Source organism: Trichomycterus rosablanca, chromosome 18 (assembly GCF_030014385.1).
Source record: "Trichomycterus rosablanca isolate fTriRos1 chromosome 18, fTriRos1.hap1, whole genome shotgun sequence".
Taxonomy (NCBI): Eukaryota; Metazoa; Chordata; class Actinopteri; order Siluriformes; family Trichomycteridae; genus Trichomycterus; species Trichomycterus rosablanca.
The window spans coordinates 21,972,375-21,997,656 of NC_086005.1; the positions used below are offsets into that span (position 1 = coordinate 21,972,375).

The 25,282-nt window shown below is 38.0% G+C and overlaps 1 protein-coding gene across 8 annotated transcripts in view; it reads right to left on the bottom strand.

The window, feature by feature from the left end:
* Positions 1-1,509: 1,509 nt before the first annotated feature.
* Positions 1,510-25,282, bottom strand: part of tpm2 (tropomyosin 2 (beta)) — a 28,786-nt gene continuing 5,013 nt past the window's right edge. Inside the window, exons 1-8 of one of the 8 annotated variants that reach the window (XM_063014538.1) lie at positions 21,042-21,373; positions 15,038-15,171; positions 14,131-14,248; positions 12,883-12,953; positions 8,932-9,007; positions 8,037-8,099; positions 7,882-7,951; positions 1,510-2,707 (exon numbers count right to left, since the gene is read on the bottom strand). In XM_063014538.1, the coding sequence (XP_062870608.1) occupies positions 2,625-2,707; positions 7,882-7,951; positions 8,037-8,099; positions 8,932-9,007; positions 12,883-12,953; positions 14,131-14,248; positions 15,038-15,171; positions 21,042-21,173 (747 nt within the window). In that variant the 5' untranslated portion in view covers positions 21,174-21,373 and the 3' untranslated portion in view covers positions 1,510-2,624. Of the gene's footprint in view, positions 2,708-4,965; positions 5,512-7,881; positions 7,952-8,036; positions 8,100-8,931; positions 9,008-11,373; positions 11,450-12,882; positions 12,954-14,130; positions 14,249-15,037; positions 15,172-21,041; positions 21,374-25,282 lie in introns of those variants that run through there. The other 7 variants (XM_063014539.1, XM_063014540.1, XM_063014541.1 and 4 more) reach the window with 7 other exon arrangements.

The following is a 25,282-nucleotide window of genomic DNA, read 5'->3' on the forward strand; positions in this document are numbered from 1 at the left end:
ATAAATAAGTTTTAATACTAATTATAATAATGAAATAACAGTACAAACACATAATAAATAACAACAACAGAAATATAATACAATATAATAATAATATAAAACTGACAATAAAATAACTGCAATACTACTAATAATAATAAACAATAAATATCAATAAAGAGTACACACAATAACAACAATGAACAGTAATAATAAATTAACAATATGATAATAAACAAAATAACAATACAAACAAAAAGCATAAATATTACAACAGTAATAATAATAATAATAATAATCTAAACTTTAGTACTAATGATAAAAAACAATAAAATAATACTACGAACAAAAATCATAAATATTACAACAGTAACAGTAATAATAAACTGGCAATTAAATAATTATAATTTAGTAATATATAGTATGAATAATAATAATAATAACAACAACACTACAAACAGTATTAAAATAATCTGCGATTTGAGCCACATCAGCTCTTTTGTCGGTCCATACCTGATGCCATAGTCTTTATGTCCTCTTGCCTCAGTCTTGACCAACCAACAACCTGTCAGTGGTTAATGGCTGGTGCCTCCTCGAACCACTGTAGGTACTCACCACAGCTGCCAGTGTGCAGTCCCTGCTGTGTTACAGATACTTTAATTCAGTTGTCTGGTTGTAATAATTATTTGCAATCAAAAGTCACTTAGGTGTTTGTGGCTGCCTAGATCTGCTGAAGCTAAAGACTTTTAAATGTAATTATTAACCGCTCCACACATTTCATGTCATCATAGGTTTATTTTGGCAAGTCAATTAGGGCATCTACTTTGTTCACATCAGAAGTGGATTGTAGACAGTTTAGCTGCCACATCTGGCCAGACTTCTCCAAACAATAAAGGGTTGTACCTGGGTCCCACTGGTTTGTGCCAGTTCTGAGCTGATGGCACTGCTGGACATCTTCCGATTTCACTAAGTTTCCTTGGCCAACTACTGCATCTACGGTCACATCTTGAAACTCCAGTCTGCTTTAAAATCTTTGCCAGGAGAGACCTTGCTGATGCAGTATAACTATCTTAAGTCTTGAATGTAGTATGTCCTGTGACATGAAACTGTCTTCCACAACCTTACCTTTGTAGCAGAGTTCGGCTGTTTCTAACCCAGTTTTAGGCCTCCTACACAGCTGTATCTATTTCAGTAAATAACTGTGTATATGAAAATGATGATGATATAATTGGTTAATCATACAATTGAACTGAATCCTACAAATTCCCTGACTTATATATATATATATTAATTACAGGTCCAACATTAATTAGGAGGGTCAGACCCCCCAATCCCAAAAAGCCTGTAGTGCCCTGATTACATTACCATACTGGTTATTTGCTAATGTTGAAATATTATTAAGGCACTGTAGTAAACAATCTCTTGAACGTAAATGTAATTTGTGTAGGTTTAAACTGGAACTTATTAATATGCACAGATGAAAGGGACAAAATTATGCAGTCATTATCAAAAAAGACACCAAAGAACCACTTGTATTCAACATTTTAATGATCTTTAACAAAGAGCTTACACAACTGCATAGAAATATGATGTATTAAAAAGTTGTTATTTATAGTTGATATTTTAATAAGACATCAAATTACCTTATCAAATAACAAATGTCTTTTACTTCATTTAAAACTTCATTTTATAAAGTATGCACCGGTATAACAAGGTAAAAATAGCAGGGAAAAAGAAAATGTATGAATACATCAAACTGTCAATAAATCATTTATAATATAACATCAATTCAGGTAAAAAATGAATGCACAGTGATACTTCAGCCATTACAGAATGGACGTATTTCACATTTGTAAACATTCACTTCTGCCCGCTTTGTTTGGTCAACGGTGCCAATCAGTAATCATGACTGAAAAGTTATGCTCAGCTATGAGTGGTTACATACTGTACACACTGACTATTTTTAAGTATTAAATTATAAAACGTACCAAAGATTTGACTAAAGATCACTAATAGAGCACAGTGGACTTGTCAGGATTGAATCAGGTGAAGGTGTGAAGTGCACAGTGTCATGAATCCATGCAGAATTATTACTCACTGATCGTACAATTACAACTAAAGTGCTAAAATGTACAGAGAAAAGACCAGTTAAAAGTACTTATTACATTTAATGGTACTTTTGCATTGTGTTTGTAATTAATTCATATTGGTATTTATATTGGTATTATTGGACTGGTAAAATGCTAGAATAATTAAAAGTACTGTGATGTAAACAATAGAGAATAAAAAGAAAAACAGTTTGCTGGATATAACAAAGACTGCTAATAAAAGATGAATACATGTTTTTGGTCATTAAGCTGCTGAGTGAAATAACTGAACACTGTCAGTTTAGCAATGCTAACACATATACTACTAATTATATGACTAATTAAAACTTTGGGCTTGTTTCTTAAGAAAAGACATTGGGTATCCATCCACGTGTATAAAATGGCAGATTGTAATATCAGGACACTGAAATCTATTTGACTGTAGCTATAAAGACCATACCCCTCTAAAGGATCGGTGCACACAAGTTTGTTGCATTCAAACCAACTGGAAAGCTCTATGCCATGTAAGACTCTTGAAGGTGGCACAGGGTTTGCACTTTATAAATTGTTTAGCTCCATAAGGGTTTGGTCCAGCACTTGGTGCATGCCTAGGTTCTCCTCTTTAGCCTGGGCTAGTTTCTCTGGTGAAAGGGAAGAAAAAGGACAAAGTAAGAAAACAAGGCTTATGGTACACTACCTATGAAACAAAATGTAAACAAATGAAAAGAAACGTTCTTTACACAACTTAATATTTGTATAAAACAGTAATAAACAGTAATAGGCTGGTAATAATCATAAATAACACAATGGCAAACTAATGCAGGAGTTTTTCGGTTTAGGAACAACTCACATTATACATACACTGATCATTCATTAAAACCACCTCCTTGTTTCTACACTCACTGTCCATTTTATCAGCTCCAATTACCATATAGAAGCACTTTGTAGTTCTACAATTACTGACTGTAGTCCATCTGTTTCTCTGCATGCTTTGTTAGCTCTACAGAGCAGGTATTATTTGGGTGGTGGATCATACTCAGCACTGCAGTGACAATGACATGGTGGTGGTGTGTTAGTGTGTGTTGTGCTGGTATGAGTGGATCAGACACAGCAGCGCTGCTGGAGTTTTTAAATACCGTGTCCACTCACTGTCCACTCTATTAGACACTCCTACCTAGTTGGTTGTCATCAAGACAATCGCTTATCGATTGCTGCTGTTTGAGTTGGTCATCTTCTAGACCTTCATTCGTGGTCACTGGATGCTGCCCACGGGGTGCTGTTGGCTGGATATATTTTTGGTTGGTGAACCACTCAGTCCAGCAGTGACAGTGAGGTGTTTAAAAACTCCAGCAGCACTGCTGTGTCTTAAGACCGTGTCTTATGTGCTGAGAATGACCCACCACCCAAATAATACCTGCTCTGTAGTGGTCCTGTGGGGGTCCTGACCATTAAAGAACAGGGTAAAAGCAGGTTAAAAATGTATGTAGAGAAACAGATGGACTACAGTCAGTAATTGTAAAACTACAAAGTGCTTCTATATGGGAAGTGAAGCTGATAACATGGACAGTGAGTGTAGAAACAAGGAGGTGGTTTTAATGTTATGGCTGATCAGTGTATACTTATAGTGTATCTTTTAGATACACTATATGGACGTGTATCTATGGACGTATGGTGTTTCATCCAGTCCCATTGTCTGTGTGTCCTGGAGGTCCTGAAAGATTGTGGAAGACTGTGGAAGTCACAGTCGCCTGACTTGAACCCTGTTAAAAATCTCTGGTGGGAAATGAAGGCGGCAGTTGCAGCACGCAAACGCAAGAATATTAGTGAACTGGAGGCCATAAAGAATGGGCTAGAAGTTGGTGTCGGGTGATGCATTATATTTGCAGCAGGTCATAGGAGCAAACATATGTTCATTCTACTGAGTACTAAAGACGCTTGTCATGAAGAGGGTTGAACAATTCTGAGACAGTAAACAGTAATTAAATGTAGCATTTGGTGTTGCATTTGGTAAAACCACTTGTTATATTAGTTGTGTTGAACTATTTAAATTGTACTTGTTTGATGGTTTATAAATATATTTATATATGCATAAACATATTTATAACTTTTCAACTGTATATCACTTAAACAGTAATATATATAAGAAGACATTCACTTGTTTGTAAATTCATATAGGAACTGCAATTATACATTAATGGATGAGACTGGGGGGAGGGGGGGGCTTAGTGTACAGTCCTACAGATAGACTAGAGTCAGTAATTGTATACCAAATTCTGTCTTAGTCTTAAATTTAGTGAGAAGAGCTGAAGCAATGTCATAAATATACAAAAATAAAGTTATTTTCTGATTAGCACCAGGATGACTGTCATATGAAATGCATTCAGCAACTTACTCATCATCAACGAAGTTCATAATAAATAATAAAAATGGACAGTTTAAACGGTTACTTATTCACAGTGGTTACAGTGAATAATTATGCATAGATAAGAACATGACAAGAACTGGTTTTAATCTGGAGAGGCTTAACTTCTGAGCTCATAAAGAATCCCTCTCAGCTCGTTACTAGGACTATGTTTTCTCTCCAAGTGGTTTAATACCTGTTTGACCACACAATCCATTAAAAACTCCACTTGCTCAAAATGCATGAGTTGTTCATACCAGATATTGATTAAAAGATGATCTTTGGTCATAGTAATGTTTTATTTTAATGAAATTCCCCTTCCGTTATGAAAAGAGTGTCAAAACTATCAAGAACTGACTGACTGTAGGTAAAAAAAAGAATCAGTGGAATATTTCTGGCAGTAAAATTCTAAATTCCACCAAAGCTGTAACAAAATGTGGCAATAAACAAGCAGAAATAATATTACCAGTGTGTGAATGGAAGCATAAAAATAAAGAGTACAGTTGTTGTTGCATTTTATTACATTGGGAGAAAATAAAGCATCAAAGGGACACAGAGAACAATTACCAAACAGAGGTGTAAACACTGACACACAAAGAGCGCAGAAAAGAAAAAAACAACAACTTTTAAACAGAAACAGACAAAAGGGAAACCAGAAAACAAGAGCTGATCCCTCCAATTACAGGAAAAAGCATAGGACCCAGACCAGCTCCCTGGGGTATGCAGCATTAATCTTAAGGTGACTATACATGCATAACTTTTATTTTTTCCTGAAACTGTATTCTATGCTTAATCATTTGAGATCTTATTCAACGGTGGAATGAAGGGAAGAAAAAAACACAAGTGAAAATGATGAAAAGTAAACCCCAGATGAGCCAGATGTAGGAAGCAACAGGGAAGAACTGAGGAGACCGGCGATGAAGAAAGAGGAAATGGACAGAGACACAGCGCGCCAGTGCATTTAAAGGGTGGTCATGTCGTTGAGAGCCAGATCCAGCTCCTCACTGAGGGCTTTACCCTTAAGCTTCTGAGCGTACACCTCATCTGCATTTCATCCACATATACAGAACAGGACAACAGGAAAGGACCAGACAGAGAGACAGAACGAAACAGAGAGTGGAAACAAGGACAGGTCAGTGGAATGGTGGAATGGTGTTTTTGAAGCTGTCATTCATCAACTTAACAATTTACAACTTAATTAATAAATGACTACAAATGAACTAAACCAGCATTAAATATAACTTGATTTTTATTGAAGCATTTTCTCCCTTTTTCTCCCAATTTAACAAAGCCAATTAGTCTTCCACTGCTGGGGACCCCAATCGTGTCCAAAGAGGGTATACTGTATATGCGTGTACAGTCCACAACCCCTTCTTATTCGCCCATACTTCTGTGGATTCGCACCTGACTGGAGAGTCATGCGCTGATCTTCGCATTTCTCCACTGTACAGGTACTTCAGGCTACTAACCTGGGTCCTTACACAGCAACGAAGACTGTACCCCCTTTTTAGTCCTGTCTTCCCCACCCAGCGAACTAGTGGTCAATTTTGTCTGTTGCAAGGACTGCCAAATGTGTCTGCTAGGGGGCGTCCAGCCGACCGGTAGCAGAGCTGAGATTCGAGCTCAGAAAGTTCAGAATTCCAGTGCTGGTGTGTGGAATATCCCACTGTGCCACCTAGGCACCCGATTTTAGTACCTATTAAGCAGTACATCTGATAGAAATGTATGAACCTTAAATATCATCAAACTCCATGGTTCTACTATAAACCTCACATGTACAGTGAAAGTCAAAAGTTTACAAACACTTATTAGCTATGAGTAGGTGAAACACCTTATTACATGGACACCTAGTCATATGTTTGTTGGACATCCCATTCCAAAACCATGAGCACTCCTCTATTGTGACTATAATAGCCTCCAGTGTTTTGAAAAGGCTTTTTTAAGTGTGTCTATGGGAATTGATGCCCCAGTGTCAGGCAGTGACATTGGGTAAGAAGTCCTGGCTCAAATTTTCAATAAGAGTTGAACTTAAATGCGACCTCTCTTTGTGCACAGTCATTTCATTTTTATGTTTTGCCACCGCTTTATCCCGGTCAGGGCACAATGCAGTAACACACCCTGGAGAAGACACCAATTCCTCGCAGGGCCTCAATTATTTACACAATTGTTCTTTTTCAGTTCTGTTACATGTCTCAGAAGTAAACTTTCAAATTTTATATCTCAGTGTTTAGAATTTCTTCTTAGTATAAGAGCATAGTTTGGTTTTGCAGCTCAACCTTGGCATGAGACCACTGCTTTAGGTACTTTTAATGCGTGCAATTAAACTGGCCCTATTTAAAGAGGCACAAGTCACATTTTAAAGCCAAAAAGTAAAAACATGCCTCATAATCTTATGAAATAACTTTGTAGTTTAGCTTGTTTTCCAATCATTTCATCACACAATTTGATGCACAATTGCATATAAACTTTTGACTTGAACTGTATTCACAGTTTGTGTGTCCAAAACTTAAAAGATTTAATAATCAGCCCAGTTAATTAACATTTCCAAGTTCATGCAACCTCAAGCCTGTCAATTCAACGCAAACATTCAAACTAACATTGTCAAGTTCACTGTCACTAAACATGCAATATTGTTAACTTGAAGAACATTTCCATAGTGGGTGCAGAGCCAGAAACACTGACAATGATACATCACAGTAATTCAAAAATACACCTGTTCATTCACATTTAGTCAACGCCAAGCTTTTAGAATAAATCCACATGGACAACCAAAGAACATGCCAACTGACACCATTTCCACACAAAACCTCAGATTGCCTACTCCATTTTACTTAGGTTACTATACATGCTCAACAGCAACAAGGGGAAAGTTTAAAGGCAGTTGGATAATGATTAATACAAACAGCATTAAATCAAATTGGGTCATTAACTGAGTTACGGGGCACTACTGGATGGCTGGATAGATGGATGGATAGATGGATGGATGGATGGATGGATGGATGGATGGATGGATGGATGGATGGATGGATGGATGGATGGATGGATGGATGGATGGATGGATGGATGGATAGATAGATAGATAGATAGATAGATAGATAGATAGATAGATAGATAGATAGATAGATAGATTAGATCATCCTAACAGGGTGCCAATTCAATGCAAGGAATCTCACAATAATCTGTTCCACAGGACACATACAGTTAAATTATCCTACTGTGCATGCTACAATACTGTTAAACACACCAAAACATTTCTAGAAGTGTAAGTAAAAACAAACATGCTATTACATTCAGTTAGAGATTAAAAATAAAAAATGAAATCAATAGGGAATGTTAAATAGTAGAAGCTAACAGGAAGTTTTATTAAAACATTCATCATACTCAGTCGTTGTGTTGGGTAAATCATAAACATACCTTCCAGATCATCAATGGTCTTCTCAAGTTTAGCCACAGACCTCTCTGCAAACTCAGCACGAGTCTCAGCCTAGAAAACAATTATTTTTAAACTAATATTCCACCACCTTATTTAACATTATTAGAAAATAATAACAATAACATTGACCACTCACCTCCTTTAGTTTTTCAGTAAGCACTTTGATTTCCTCTTCATATTTGTCTTCTTTTGTGGAGTACTAAAGAATTAACAATCGTCACAACATCAACCATAAGTCATAAAAAAAATCACAAAATAATTAACTTGCATATGAAAAAAAGTAAAAATACAGAAAGATTGCAGAGCCGTTTTTAGCACAGAAGGTGGAATGCATTATAATAAAATACAGTAAATAAATTATAATTTATTAAAGCAAAATTTGTTGGTAATGTAAAGCTAGTGAAGTAAGCTGTGTAAAATAATGTTATATATTATTTTCCAATATTTATGATATAATATTTAATTTTATTTTTAAATGTTTAATGCCCAGGAAAATAATAAAATGACAGAAGTAAACCTATTATTATTATTTAAGTTTGAAAATCAACAAAACAATCTTTTGCATGAGCTTGGATAAGGAGGGGGCAAATGTAATGGGGTTGGGGGATTGTGGTTAAATTCATGGATTCTAACTTCACACAAAGTTATTAAGTAAATTATGGGTATTTATGATTTTACATCAGTAAATTAGAGGGGACATTTCAAAAATATATCAAAATAAGGGGGTTTCCACTTTATATATGTTGTGATTATGGCCTTGATTTAACTCTAATTCATTATATTCAGTCATATATAAGTACAACTCAACCATAAGTACAATATGCTATGCAGGGATGTGTTAAAAGCTAGTACTGCATTCCAAACTATTTATTTTTGGAATAAACAATAGGCTTTACTTATTTATAAGGTATATTACTATGTTTGCCCTGTCCCTCTTGCTGCTTTAGTAACCATCCCTATAGTTACCGAACACCCGAGAGTTTGTCTGAGCTTAGCAGTACTTCAGCAGCACTTTTTACAGAAACTCCTACCTTCTCTGCCTGTGCTTCCAATGACTTCAAGTTGTTGGTGACATTTTTCAACTCTTCCTCAAGGTCACCAGATTTGCTGTGCCATAGCAGAAGAGGTGGGAGAAAACAGACAGGAAAACAAGAAAAGAAAAAGGAGAGAAAGAAAGAGCACTTTAAGACGACAAAGAGAGTAGCAGTAAAAGCTAAGGAGACCCCGACCTGAAGAATGATGTTTGAGTATTTTCAAGTAAAACCAACACAGAGTGTGAACAAAATGTGGCATAAATTAATACCTGTGTGGCAAAGTGTAAAACTTAAACGCATTAGGAAAAAGACTTCATGTGCTAAATGTAAATACAAATAAAAGTACTGTTAAATAACTTTCATTGTCCAGTAGTGAGGTGGTAGCGTGGTTCCTTTTTTAAAATAGGTAACTTGTAGAAGTAGGGAAGTAATGAAACGATATCATGAACACGAATCATACTGATAAACACTACTTTCCTAAATTAAATATAAATACATTTCACATTTCTACACCTTTAGGGAATACACCCTGAATAGGGCTCTGCTCCTAATCCACTCTGACTTACTCACAACTGACATGTTATAGGGTTCAGAGGAAACTAGAATTTTTCCCCTACTCACACAGATAAGGGGGAAAAAATACTAAACTTTACAAAGACAAAGAGAAATGAACCCGTGTTTACACAGTACAGCTATACCTAGTACACCACCTTGCTTTCTGTTTTCGAATTACTGAGTTTTAATAGCGATGAAGATTTGCCAGACCTAGTTTTTCATTCATTCACATTTAATGACTGCTCTATCCAGGTCAGGATCACTGTGAAAAGAGCCGGATGAGCTGTTTTGCCAGTTTCACTCTGTGGTTTTAAGTCAGCGAAAGATGTTTTTTGTGGCAGTTCTATAATACTGGATCAGAATGTATCATTAATAAAAACAGGCAATTATTTTGAAAAAGCTTATTTGTAATCAATAGATTAGAATGTAATGTTGCAGCTACATGTATCTGAAAACATCTAATATTATTTTTTACGTTTTGTAGAGATAAGTCTGCATTTTGGTTATTTATTGGACAAAAGCCAGCGCTCATGGTCTATTTCTCTTTCCTTTTTTTTTTATTTTTTTTTTTATTTAAATTTTACACCTTTTTCTCCCCTTTTTTAGTGCATCCAATTGTTCAATTAGCATTGTGCTTCCTCTCTGTCTATGCCGAACCCTGCCCTGACGGAGGTGATTGAAGCTAACCCGTATCCCCTCCGAAACACGAGCAGCAGCCAGATGCATCTTTGCCACCCACACATTGACGAGTTTGGCGCCACCCAGCGTTGCATGCGCAGAGACACACCCTAAGGGCACCCTCTCTCATCTCTGTGTAAGCGCCTCCAATCAGCCGGCAGAGAACGCAATCGCATTCTGACAGAGAGAGACCCACATCCGGTTCTTTGTCCCACCCCCCATATGAGCAACCGGCCAATCGTTGCTCATATAGCCACTCAGCTTCGAACCGGTAAAGCAAGGCTGGATTCGATACCACGTTCTCAGAATCCAGCCCTGGTTGCAGCGCGTCTCTTTTTACCGCTGCGCCACCTGAGCGGCGTCTATTTGTCTTTCTAACAGTTAATGAACAATTCCTCCTGGCTGCTCCCATTAGGGACTGCCAATGCGGATCGTTTGTCTGCATATTTGAATTGGCACAGTTTTTACACCAAATGCCATTCCTGACGCAAACCTTCCAATTATCTGGACCTGGGACCAGCACTAAGGGTGTCTTGACATGTCCCTCTAATGGCTAGGTTCACGAAACGCCATGCACCTTCTATATTTGTAAACCTGGGAACTTACCAATATGCCACTCAAGCTTACAATTTGTGATTCTGATACTAATTGATTAAAACACTGATTATGTTTTGTGAAATAAGTTCAGTGCCAAAGACTTAATGCAGCAATTCTGGTACACAAGGCTGCTGAGGTTATACAAGTAGTAAATCCAACGTAAATAATTATTTCAGTAATTAAAGGTGCAACGTTCAGCATTAAGTTGTATTTACTATAGTAAAAAAGGTATTTATCTGAAGGACGCAATAAAAGAGAATTGCTGAAACAATGTTATAAAAGTGTGAGTATAAGACGCCTTCTGTGAAATAATGTCATATAGAGTGCTATTTACTTGGTGCATCTATTGCATGACAGGTTATAATACAAATTAAACAATCCAATTAGTAATAGTGATTTTTACTAGACTTGATACAAGTTACAAGAGGAAGTCTTTTTCCTAAGGCTGCAGCAGGGGCCACCTTTCCAAAGAGGAGATGGTTTGTCAAAGCTGAGAAACTGAAAGCGTTTAAAAGCGCAAGCACAAAGTTGGTTAGCAAGTTCCAGCAGGAAATCAGGAGAGAAAGAGCCAGCGTTAAGAGTTCTCAAGCAACATTAACTCTGCTGTACCTCTTCCTCCCCGCACATCATGGACTTCAAATTCTGATCCATGAGTCTAAGTTCCTCCTCCAGCTGCCTGACTCGACTGGGTTAGTCCAGCATGGACAGGGAATGGGAGAGAGAGGGAGGAGCCACAAATGTGGTGTGTCCCAGGGTGAGGAGCATTGGTGCATGCATTTGGGAAACAAAGGGAGAAAGGGGATCAGGACCCTCACTGTGTTTAGTGCACCCCAAAAGCATTGCTTGTTAAACACTTTACTTTATTAACACAGAGTAGTGACTAAAAGACCCCAGACAGCAAGTAAAGCAAGTTGGGACCGTAAGGAAAATGCGAATAAAATAAAAATGCAGTGTTCCTTACATCTGCTTTGACTTTTATTTGATTGCGGACAGTTTGAACCCGAGATACTTCATGTTTTGTCTGCTTCACTTGGTGTACCAGGCCAGATGAATCAGTATTCCAGGTCTTTTTTTTTTTTGGAAACCAAAAGCTGAAAAGTACCATCCAGACTGTTATCAGCAACAAGTCCAAAAGCCAGAGTCTGTCATGGTATGGGGATGTGTCAGTGCCCTTGGCAAAGGTCATTTACACTTCTGTGATTGCAACATTAATGAAGAAGAGGGTACGGGTACTGGACTGGCCTGCCTGCAGTCCTGACCTGTCCCCAATAGAGAATGTGTGGAGAATTTCTAAACGAAAAATGCGACAACGACGACCCCGTACTGTTGTACATCTTAAGACGTGTTTGCAGGAAGAATGGGACAAAATAAAAGCTGAAACACTAAATCACTTGGTATCCTCGATGCCAAAACATCTTTTAAGTGTGGTGAAAAGAGATGGCAACATTACAAAGTGGTAAATGCTTTACTGTCCCAACTTTTTTTGGAATGTGTATCAGGCCTGAAATGCAGGAATGGATGTTTATTAATAAAAAAAAATGAAGTTGGTTCATACTCAGGTTCATCCTGTCTGCAATGAAATAAAAGTCTAAGTAAATGTAAGAAACTCTGTTTGCATTTTTCATGCTGTCCCAACTTTTTCTGATTTGGGGTTGTATTTTAAGTAATGGAATCTTAAATAGATTATAACGTAATAAGATCTTTTGAACTGTCTGTTGCTTTGGAAAATCTTTTAGTCACCAGAGACATGCATCATAATAAGCAAATGTTCATGCAAAGTAAAACCAACACTGAATATAAAAATAACCATAAATATATATACATCACATCAAACCCAGGACCTTCAGTGCTACCCACCCCATCTCATCGTATTGTATGAATAAAAAACAAGGATCAGTGCATTCCTATTGACATTCACACAACTATTACAATGTCTAGGGTTGATGCTTGTTATAGGCTGGTAACATTTAAGCAATTAACAAAAGTCCAGATTTGAAAATCCTCTTTTGGATTGTACTCATACAGAAAAGTATAAAGTCACAGGAATACTAATAATAACACAATAACTAATAACAACAAAGCGCATACATTGGTGCATAAAGAGTAATTAGTACTTACGCCTCAGCCACCTCAGCACGCTCTTCAGAACGCTCAAGATCACCTTCAAGAATGACCAGCTTACGGGCCACCTGCAGATAAACAACAAACAGCCTGTTATGTACACACGGCACAACAACATTATTTACAGCAAGTTTCTGGATCGCCTAAGAGAATATATGTATAACAACACTAATACACTGATACTACAACTTATATGGCTTGATAAAGAAGAATTCGAATAGAGCTGTCGTTCTTATTTAATAAGATGAATGACCATATTCTACCACTTATCTAGTTTTACTCCTAAATGCTATAAACCTTACAGTATTGGATAGTGAGTAAAATAGCTTTAAAAGCAATACATCTAAACTGCTGAATGTAAAGTTTTCTATTCCAAAGGTTGCTGTGATAAGTCTACAATGAGTTTAGAGAGATCAGGAGTTAAGTCACATATTAAACTCTTTGCAGGTATAGACACTGCAGATGGTAAAGTGGTTAAAGTCTACACACACTCAATGACAGTAGTTATGTTCTTATAATGTCAGCATAATCTGGTTGTAGTGTATGGTTTCTCTTAAGAGGGCCCATATTAATACAATCCAAGAGCATGCTACAAAAGCCGTAAGTGTAAGTGTAACTATCCATAAGAATATATAAGTTACCCAGTGCTTGTAATCTTAGGGGGGTTCATCTTAGGGTTGTAGTCTTAGGGGTTAGAATCTGGGGCTGGGCTAACAAATACAGAATGTGCAAAGCATTAAGTGAACCTAGCCAATGGGGGGAAACATATCAGTGGACCCTTAGTGCCAATCACAAGCCCAGATAAATAAGAGTGTTGCGTCAAGGAGGGCCTTGGGCGTGAAAACTGCCAAATCCAACATGCGGTCAAATGATCCGCTATGACGACCCCTAAGTGACACTTACATGACTCAAACTAGGCTCCATGCTGTACTAATTTGGCATCTCTAGACATGGGTAGGGGTTTTATAAGGATAAAGATAATCTAGGGCTGATGGAATGCCTTTATTCATCATATATATATTCTTTATTTGCACATCCCAGCTTTATTGGAAGGTCTGAGCACAGGGGCAGCCATTGCGTAGCCCCTCTGGCTCAAGGCCCAACAGCGGCTGTATGGCACAGCCTGGATTAGAACCCACAGCCTTTTAGTTGGTAACCCAAACCTCTACCCACTAGGCTACCACTGCCCCATTCAGTGTATGACTTTCTTCAATTAAAGCTTCTTTTTAGCCCTGAATTCCACACCTCCTCATATTTGCGGTCAGCCTCCTCAGCAATGTGTTTGGCCTCCTTCAGCTGCATCTCCTGAAGTTCCATCTTCTCCTCATCCTTTGTTGCTCTGTTCTCAATGACCTTCATTCCTCTGTGGGCCAAAAAGAAAAGAAATACAGCAAACTTGCAATCATGTGCAATTTAGATCTATAATGAACACTCGTTATTATGTTATGTTATGTTATGTTATGTTATGTTATGTTATGTTATGTTATGTTATGTTATGTTATGTTTCAACACGAATTTCTACAGCACTGTAAGCTTTGTAACTCAAAAACAGACACTGATGAGAGAACAGTTTAAAGCTCAAATGACAATAGGGAGATTATTTAGATTTTTATTTAGATAAGTGGGCATAATCATGGCAAGCCAGTTAAACCTCTCTAGCATAGCCCTTTCCAACAACCTTAGATCATCATCATGTCCTCAATGGTAACATATTTTCTTAACAGTATGCATACAAAATTATACTATACACACTATATGGCCAAATGTATTTGGACAGCTGACCATGAGCTTGTTGGACATCCCATTTAAAAAACAAATGGTATTTAAATAGAGTCAGCTCTATGTGAACTATGTCTGTGGGAATTTGTGCCTATTTAGATGTTTCAGTTCATTCCAAAGCTGTCCAGTGGGGCTGAGGGGCACAGTCATGCTGAAACAGGAACAGGAACACTTTCCTTAATGTTGGAAGCATATAATTAATTTATTACACCTGTTAGCAACTGGCCGTTCACTCAGGGAATTGAACCCAGGCCATTCCTGCTTGGAGGCTCATGTGCTCTGCTTGTGTAAGCTTATTAAAATACATATAAGCAGTTATGATATTCTGTATTAGGATAATATATTAGTCCTAGAATGCTGATTTTGAAGTCACCTCTCGCTCTCATCTGCAGCCTTTTCTGCTTCCTCGAGTTTCTGCAGTGCTGTGGCCAGTCTTTCCTGGGCCCTGTCCAACTCTTCCTCAACCAGCTGGATACGTCTGTTCAGGGAGGCCACCTCAGCCTCTGCCTACAAGAACAAATACTACAATTAAAAACACACGCACAAATCACAACCGAGCTTAAACAGTGGTGATGTTTGTAGAACACATCCATCTATAGCCTGGAACATAAGCATGTTTAAGCTATGCAGCAAGCACTCGCTTTCTAGCTAGTCTACTGTTATAAATCAAAGTATGTAACAGTTTTTTTTTAAAGCTGTTTCACCCAGAGCACTGTGACCCCTGGCCATGTTACTAAAGCAATCAATAATAGACATGGTCATGGGAATCAGCGCTTGTATACATGTAGACTTTCTTTTACGAGACAGTGAGGATTATCTTTGCGGCTTCTATTTGCTTTTCAGATTAGCACTGAAATGGTAAGTTTATTTACCCCAGGAAGAATAAAATGATCACACTAAATCAATAAATGCCGTTTTGCTTAGATTCCACAGTCTACAGGAGCGGAGAAATCTAATTTACACTATTAGCCAAACTATTAGTTTGAAGCTGAAAGTAATGTGGATGATAATACTATGGGAGACTTGTGTCTGTGGGGGGGGTTCCACGATTCCAAAGCTGGCTTTTGCTATAATGTCACAGCATAAAAATGCATGGTGCTTCTTTAAACACATTTACCAGCCATTCAGAACTTTTTTTTTAGAAACACCTGTATAGTGCTTATTCATGTAATTTTCTGAACAGTCAGACATGTGGCAGCATCATGGTACACAGAATTACAAAGAGACGAATCAAGAGCCTCACGGACAACACAGTGGCTCTGTGGGTATACCAGGAAGGTCCCAGGTGGAATGATTTGGGTCATTTCTGTGTGGAATTTGCATGCTCTCCCCATATCTGTGTGGGTTTCCTTCGGAAGCTTCAGTTTCCTCCAACTGTCCAAAGACATGCAAGTTAGGTGAACTGAAGATACTAAATTGCCAATGATGGTGTTTGAACTGAGACACTGAATCTGAACTGATGAATCATGTGTTACCTGTAACTACCTGTCCTGTCATAAATGTAACCAAAGTTTAAAACATTCAGCCATGGTTGTTGGTGCAGGTCGAGCTGGTTCCAGTATGCTAAAAACATCCAGTAAGGTGCAGTTTTTTGGTAAAACCACCTTGTTGATACAACCATACTGGAGCAGAAAAGCATCTCAGAACACATAACACACAGTAACACCCTGAACGGGACGCCAGTCCATCGCAGGGCACACACACACACATTCAGTGTCTCCAATTAACCTGACTGCATGTCTTTGGTCTGTGGGAGGAAACCGGAGCTTCCGGAGGAAACCCACGCAGACACGGGGAGAACATGCAAACTCCAAACAGAAAGGATCCAAACCCAGGACCTTTCTGCTGTGAGGCGACAGTGCTACCCACCGAGCCACAGTGCCACCCACCAGTCAACCGACTAAAGCTAAATCCAGTTCATAAAGCCTGTGATAGGGTCACACTTACAGCTTAGGAGTAAACACACACACACAAAGAGAGAAAGAGAGAGAGAGAGAAAGAGAAACTTTATGCAATTCAGCCTAGTGAGCCACATGAAAAATGATTGCTGGTTTCTCAGGAATGGAAAAAGCAAAGTATTCTTTTGTCTTCAAAACCAAGCCCCAGTTTTATTGTTCAGTTGTGTCCACTTCTTTCTGTTTACCTTTAGACTGCATGTTCCACAAAGACAAACACTGTGTGTCTAGCATAATACTAAAACATAATACTTAGAAAAATACATTCTTTTGTGTGCTCTGTGAAATTCATTTTCATTTCAAATAACCGTACAATGTGACTCGTGATCAGGAGGCTAGATGAAGAGTTAAATGTCCAGTCTGTTTTAGTTCCCCTAATCATTGTATTGATCTTTAAGCCCCGTACTGGCAAAACCTAGTGCATCTGTGTAAACATTTGCTATAGATAAAACCCCTCATTCCTTTCTATTGATGACATGATCAAGCCGCAGATCCAGAATAAGATGAAGTTGACTGAGATGATTAGACTGTGGCATTCACATTCCACCATTCCACATTTCACACTGAAGACAGAGTAGTACAAAAGAGCTAGTGTTCCTCTCCTAGTACACAGCAGGAGACATTTAATCAAACCCTTGCAGTCTGATTCGATTCCAGTGAGCTTCGGCAGGGCAGCTGTGTAATGTCACAAATTACTTTCCTATATAATCCCTATGGGTATAATTAATTCTTCATATTAAATGTAAACCTTTTCACTAGTAAAAGCTAACTAAGTAGAGAAAATACAAATTAAACCAGCCCCTAAGGCCACAAAGAAAAATTAGCCTGGTTTGGCAAACTGCCTGGACTGGCTCTGCTCTGCTTGTATTTGTCTAATTGTATTTGTATTTGTAAAAGCACTTTTATGTCTTTTTAAATGGTTAAATCATTCTTTGTAAAATCAGAACCTGTTTAATAGGCCTAAGAACATCTATACTTATATATCTTTACTCTCATAACACTTACAGTATGCAATTTTTGTACAAAAAATACAGCATGCACTGTCTTGCCTCAGAAACAAGAAGATTCATTCATAGTCTGTTGGGTAGAATTTGACATAGGAGTTTGGACTTAAACATCATGGGTCGTAGCACCCCTAGGTGCTACTTAACTGTTTTAGTAAAAGAGAGTTCAGAAAACGCTTGCAGCTATCAAAATGACCTACACTGCACAGAAGTTGTTTGCAAGAAAATAATGATGCCAAAACCTTACATTTCTTGAAGTTCACATACTGCAAAGAAAAAAGGAACCACTATCTATTTGTTTTAATGCATTTTCTCCCCATTTTCCTCCCGATTTAGCACACTCAATTTTGTCTTCCGCTGCTACCAGAGATACCAGATTGCATCCGAGGAGAGCACGTCGCTGTACACGCCTCTTCCAACACGTGCACTGCCCTCCTTTTCTCGCCCCTGCTTTCTGCACAGGCGTCTCTTCCGCCAATCAGGGTGCTTACACAGCGTATGAACACCTACCCACCCACCCACCCACACATAGTCCGGCCCCCACCCTGCAGATACGGTGGCAAATTAGTTTCTGCTGCAGGCACTGCCAATTATGCCCGCTAGATGGCGCCCAGCCGACCGGAGGCAACACCTGCTAGTGTGTAAGCGGAATATCCCACTGCGCCACCTGGGCGCCGGAACCACTATCTATTAATACTTGCTAACATATCTGGTAAAGTCCTCCAGCCATGGCATAAAGCAGCTCGCATAGCCAACTGTTACTAGCTATGTTAGCTTGCATTTGCCATCAGTAGACAGGACAGGGATATTCATATATTAGTCTTGAGCATCAAGGTAGCTCTGTGGGTAGTGCTGTCACCTCATAGCAGGAAGGTCCTGGGTTTGATTCTACGTTGGACTGGTTCGGGCCTTTACTGTGTGGAGTTTGCATGTTCCCCCCATAAATGCATGGGTTTCCTCCAGGTGGTCTGGTTTCCTCCCATAGCCCAAAGACATGTTATGTGGGTCGGATGGATTGGAGATACTAAAATCTTGGAGATACTAAGATTGGAGATACTATCTGTCCGGTCATGAACGTAATCAAAGTGTAAGTGCTTGAAATAAACCATAACCTACATGATTTTTGCTGTGCATTTTACTGTACGAAACAGCATATCAACAAGCAACATTTAGACATAGCTAACAGAATGGCAGATGGAAAGGTATATAACTAACTGGTATATGCAAAGCTTTAATTGTGATGTAACTCTGAAGTTGTACAGTTACGTATGTCCCCTTCTGTATGAAAGGTTTTTTGTTGAAAGTACTGGGAACGTTTCATATGGAGGAAAAATAGGCTGTAATGGCAAAAAGACTGGTTTGTATTTTTTATTTAACCTTTTGAATTAGGTCTTCCTTCAAACCTGTACACTTACAGAACGTTTTGAGACAAATCTGCCTTTAAAGAGTTAAATCCTTAACTAAGCAATATACAAAAGCTGTTTTTGTTCAAGTTAACCTACCAGTCACATATGCCTGATATTTCTTTGTAGCAAATGGAAATACGAGCTATCTGATATATGAGAAGCTTGGACATTCCCAAAGACTTTTTGGCTCACACACCAAGGAGAGCACAGGAAATGATTAACCTCATGCTCTCTGGGATTGAGGCCAGGTTTACTCAAGCAAGTAAAAAAGAAGACTGGGAGGAGATACAGGAAGTGGGTGCAGATTCGCTAAACAGTCTAGATGGGACAAACCGTTACAGTCACTCTTACAGCAAGAGCAAAGTTTATAGACTGCACAGCCTTGAAAAGTATGATTAATTTTTAGGTGTCGCAGGTTAAAAGAATGGTCTCAGATACACTGTGAGGATATAAAAGATTTTTATGACACCAGTCAACTATATTACAACTCACACTAAATTAGTATGGCTGTTAAAGTCAGCTGTTTGATCTGTTTCCAAATGAGTGGGCAATACAGTCAAAATCCTATCCTATGAGTTATTGGGATATTTTAAAACATGGTAAAATGCTCAAGTTATTATATTTATTTTTCTGAAAAGAAATAAACTCTATTTGCATGACCAATAGGGAGTCCAAAAAGGAGCACTGCATTAATGAAAGCTTGCTTTTCTTTCTTCATATGCAAGTTGATATATTAGCAAAGTTATTTATATTAAATATATTAAATTATATTAACAAATATTACACAAGACAGTAAGCCTAAACATTTTACAAGTTTAGTTAATCTGTTATTAGGTTAAATACCATGCTAAAAGATGTTTGAAGTAATCTTTGTGTTACTACAGTTACATATGACATAAAGAGAACGGACTTATGACGTTGTGGCTTATGAATTACATTTATATTGTTTCTGTTTGTTCTATTATGTTCTTATTATATTTTTATAGTCAATCGAACTACTCATAAAAGGACTTCACAGCTTATGAATTAAGTCCTTGCCTACAAGAAGTTCACCAATTTCTATTCTATTATTGATTTTTGAAGTGTATATACACCGATCAGCCATAACATTAAAACCACCTCCTTGTTTTTACACTACTGTTAATTTTATCAGCTTCACTTACCATATAAAAGCACTTTGTAGTTCTACAATTACTGACTGTAGTCCATCTGTTTCTCTACATACTTTTTTTAACCTCATTTTACTCCCCCACAGGACCACTACAGAGTAGGTATTACTTGGGTGGTGGATCATTCTCAGCACTGCTGGTATGAGTGGATCAGACACAGCAGCGTTGCTGGAGTTTTTAAACACCTCACTGTCACTGCTGGACTGAGAATAGCCCACCAACCAAAAATATCCAGCCAACAGCGCCCCGTGGGCAGCGTCCTGTGACCACTGATGAAGGTCTAGAAGATGACCAACTCAAATCAAACAGCAGCAATAGATGAGCGATCGTCTCTGCGTCTCTGACTTTACATCTACAAGGTGGACCAACCACGTAGGAGTGTCTAATAGAGTGGACAGTGAGTGGACACGGTATTTAAAAACTCACACCACCACCATGTCATTGTCACTGCAGTGCTGAGAATGATCCACCACCTAAATAATACCTGCTCTGTGTTGGTCCTGTGGAGGAACCTGACCATTGAAGAACAGAGTAAAAGGAGGTTAAGAAAGTATGTAGAGAAACAGATGGACTACAGTCAGTAATTGTATGCTGATAAAACGGACAGTGAGTGTAGATGTTATGGCTGATCAGTGCATACATATAAAACAAAACTAAATAACAGTACGAGTTAGGTTTATTTATCATTATAATGTAAGTATAAAGTACTATAGTATCACTGTGTCTGTTCTGCACTTACTCAGCATTACACTGTCCAGCAAATGAGCAACAGGTTCATTTTCTGCTGCTAAAACAAACTCGTATCAGGTTTCATCCAGGTTTCACTACAGTATAAAGTCTTACCCTCTCTCTAGCATGTCTCTCTGAATCCACCTCTCTCTGGAGGATTTCTGCTCGCTCCTCAGCATCGTCTGCCTGCTGCTGCAGACTCTGGATCTTTCTCTTTACTGCTTCTATAGATGACATTCCGGCCATTAAAGTCCCAGTCTTATCCCAGGTCCGGCTCGCTCTTTGTCCCTTACCTTATCGCCTCTAGCTACAGCCACACACTTGTAAACTGGATTAGAAGGTAGCACTTGGCCACTCTGGCACCCTGGGAAAGCCCTAACTGGAATTAAACTGGGAATAATAAGGGGTTTAGTGTTTAGTGTAGTGACATTAGTCTGTATTCGGCTCAGACTGAAGCAGCTCTGTACAAAACTTACAAACTCCGCTGCGTCACTCTCACCCCGCCCTCTCTTATCTACATGACGTCACCACGTCGCCTGCCTTTAAACAACGGCTGATCAGCTCACGGTGGAGCCGTTCTGTTCGATACCGTACATCAAAGAGTCGATTCAGAGTCAGAGTCGATTCCTCTGTCCATGTGTCATTGTGTTTGTTTGTTTGTTTGTTTGTTTGTTTATTACGATTGTAACGTCATGTTTTACACTTTGGTTACATTCATGACAGGAACGGTAGTTACTCATTACACACTGCACCTCACTTGCATGTCTTTGGACTGTGGGAGGAAACCGGAGCACCCAGAGGAAACCCACGCGGACACGGGGAGAACATGCAAACTCCGCACAGAAAGGACCCGGACCGCCCCACCTGGGGATCGAACCCAGGACCCTCTTGCTGTGAGGCGACAGTGCTAACCACCTGTTCCATTGTGTAAAGAACTGGAATCGATTGAGTCGATTCAGCGTTTAAATTAAGTTAGACAATATAAATTTGGTACACACCATGCTATGTTATCACAAATTTATGACAAATTTAGGCCAATCGGTCAGTTTAATTCATTTATTTTTTGTTTTCTTTATCTTCAGTAGCTCCTCTATCGGTCCGTTGGTCATTTATTGCCGGGCCGCACAGAAAGAATAAATAATTAGAGATCGCTACAAGCGATCAGTGTTACTATGACCTATCACCACTAGGTGGGAGCAGCGTCTCATTTAAGCAACAAAAAAAAAAGCTTAGGATTCACACTGATTTTCCATTCTATAGTTACTCTATTTTAAATTCTCCCTTTCCCGCCGGTCAATGAAATTATATCTTATATGAAACCGGTCTGTGGTAAAAAAAAAAAAAAAAAGGTTGGGGACTGCTGGTCACGGTGGGAAACAATATGCAAGGTGGGGTGTTAATGAGCTGGGAGAAAACCAAAATACCCAAAGGAAACCCATAAGAACATGGCAGGACCCATCTATCATTTTTAATCTCAGGCTTCAAAAACTAGTACTTTATTTGAATGTATTTCTCTTTTTTTTTTACTTACTGAGCAAATGTGAAAAACTGTTTTACTATATGGAGTTAACTCTGAAGGATTGAGATTGACTTTACATCCTATAAAGTAATAGTGGTGGCTTAATGCTTAAAATTCTGGGCTTTTGATAGGAAAGTTAAGTGCCAAGCTGCTACTATTGGGTCCTTGAACAAGGCCCTTAACCCTCCCTGCTCCAGGGAAGACCTATGGCTTACTCCAACTCTGATATCCAAAAATTTGGGATACATAAAGGAAAGAAACTCCTCTGCTTAACCTGTGTGTATGCAGATTGCACAATAGAGGGATTCTTCTTTTTTATATTACCTGAATTTTAAATAGAAACTTTCTGGGTTTCACTTATAGCTGATGGTGCAATCCAATCACAAATTCTTTTTTTATTATGTTTTTCAAAACGTCTCAATATCTGCTGTTTAGTAAAACACTTTATACTTATACTGTGTTATCTTAATTTTTTAGTATGCAAAAATGTTAAAATATTACAGTTTTAAGCATTTTAGGCAAAATGTTCTATATTGGTGGAAGGTTTTAAACAATCTGTGCTGTAAGTGCTGTAATAGTCTCAAGAATAAATGGCTTACTACTTTACTAGAACAAAACTAATAAAAATGATCTCTGCATTTAATGTACGGATCAGTCTATTAAATATTTCACACAAATTTAGTGAGCAGGAATTAATTTCTTCTTTATTTTATATGCTGTATCACTCTGCTGTCTTAATGGTGCACTAGTTGTGATATGGTGAGTAAAGCTTTACTCAGTTCACTATAAACAATGCATATATTCCTTTCATTCTTTTTCTTTTTTGGTCACATAAGAATGCAAAGGCTATTGGAGGAGATCCATCATATTTACAAACCCTGGAAACAAAGTATACTATTACTAGCTTTAAATTCTTCTCATTTGTCATTATAAGATGTCATCTGTTAGAACACTTATAATCTGATCAGTGTTATATTTTTAGGCAACAGTGATTTTTGTCTTAATTTTAGAACTGAAATGAAAAATAGGAGAGTGTTTGCAGGGTTTTTAGACTAATAAATGCAACACATTCATGATTTCAAGAGGTCAATGAAATATTTAGATAGCTATTTAATGATTACTCTAATTAGGCTTTTTTTTTTTTTAATGAGATGGTATAGTATTTAATAAGGTTAATAAAATTACATGTCTTTTTGCAGGCGGATGTGGACAACTGTCTATTACAGGGCACCACATACTCACTTACTCACGTACTCATTCAATACAGTTTTAATGAATTTACAAATCACTGCTTTTCACGTACTGTTATCTGCAATTGATGCTTGTATATAAGATTTAATGTGATTATTAAGAGAAAAGTTTGACCTGTTGTACTTTTACATGGGTGAAAAAGGAAAGGCTGTCCAAATATATAGTTTGATGAGCACTATTGTTACAGGTGCATGTCATCAGCTGACATTAACAGCAGGAAACTGCTGGGACACAGAATCAGGACTACAAACTGGGTGAAAAGTGTAATGGGAAGATTGTTATCATGAAACATTAACAGGAAAGGGAGGAAATGCTGACAGCCTGCTTATGTCTTCACTTAACCCATTCTAAGTTACTTCTCAAATGCACAAGTAATGTATATGATATTATTAGTGATTAGTGGATGCAAGCTTGTCTAGCCTACATTTTTAGTAATGGCTTAACCCTTATAAGGGCTGTCACGGGAAAGTCACTATGGAAAAGGCAGAAACTCTTCCCAGAATGAGCACTAATCAATTGCAGGAAACCAAAAACTCAACAAGATCGTTCTTATTAAAAATAAAAAACTAGCTTCTCTTTGAAAGTACATAATGGAAGATTACAGTGGTATTGATAAGTGATCATGCTTGTTGCAATAAAAATCGTTTTTAAACACAGATTAGTCTACTTTAAAGCCATATCACTAATTATATCATATACATATGCAGTCTACCAGTATTTACATTTTAATAACAGTGTCATGTAGTTATACAGAAGTATCCACATGTTTTTCGGGTTTTTTTATGTTCTGCAGTTTTCTTTTTACTTTCCAAAGACATTTGTGGACTTAATACTCTGAATTGCCCCAGAAGTAAAAGTTCGTTCCACCATCTGTACAGAGAAAAGCCTCGACATCTGTCTTCCTTCAAGGTTAAGGACATTGTTACTCAAAAAGTACGTGGTACAGGACATTGTTTGAAAAGTGTTCTAAAGTTGGCTGGTCCACTTTTAGCTTTGGAAGCAAGTATCATTGTTTTAAATTCTATGCGAGCAGCAACAAAGAGTGCAGCAGTGGCATAATGTGGCCTTTTGAATCAGCTGCAAAGGTCTGATAGTTAACATGGTGAGACCTGCCAGGGAGGGAGTTTTGGGAATCCAGCCTTAAAATAACAATAGACAGGATAAAAATCTGAGTGCCTTAAACAGAGAGAAAAAAGCCAAATTCTCTAGATGTTGTAGTGAAAGGATAGCTGTCTATTGAGAACAACACCAGCATTTCATATGGTAATGGATGGTGTAATCTAAGCAAGGCTGTAATCACAATATACATATAATGGGTATGCCCCCCCAATACTCAGATATACTCAAAATGGCCCCCCAATATACTCAAAATGCCCCCCCAATATACTGATGTAATTATAAATTATATATCAGCATATTCCATATTCCACTATTACAGCTTTGTGTATCGTTAGGATCTCTTAGTGTTTCCACCAGTTGTTAAAATGGTAGGAATGTCTTACATAGAATGCCCTTCAATCCCAATAGAATTGTCCCCCACCCTTCCCCAAGGTTCAATTCATGGCTATGTCCATTAATCTAAGTG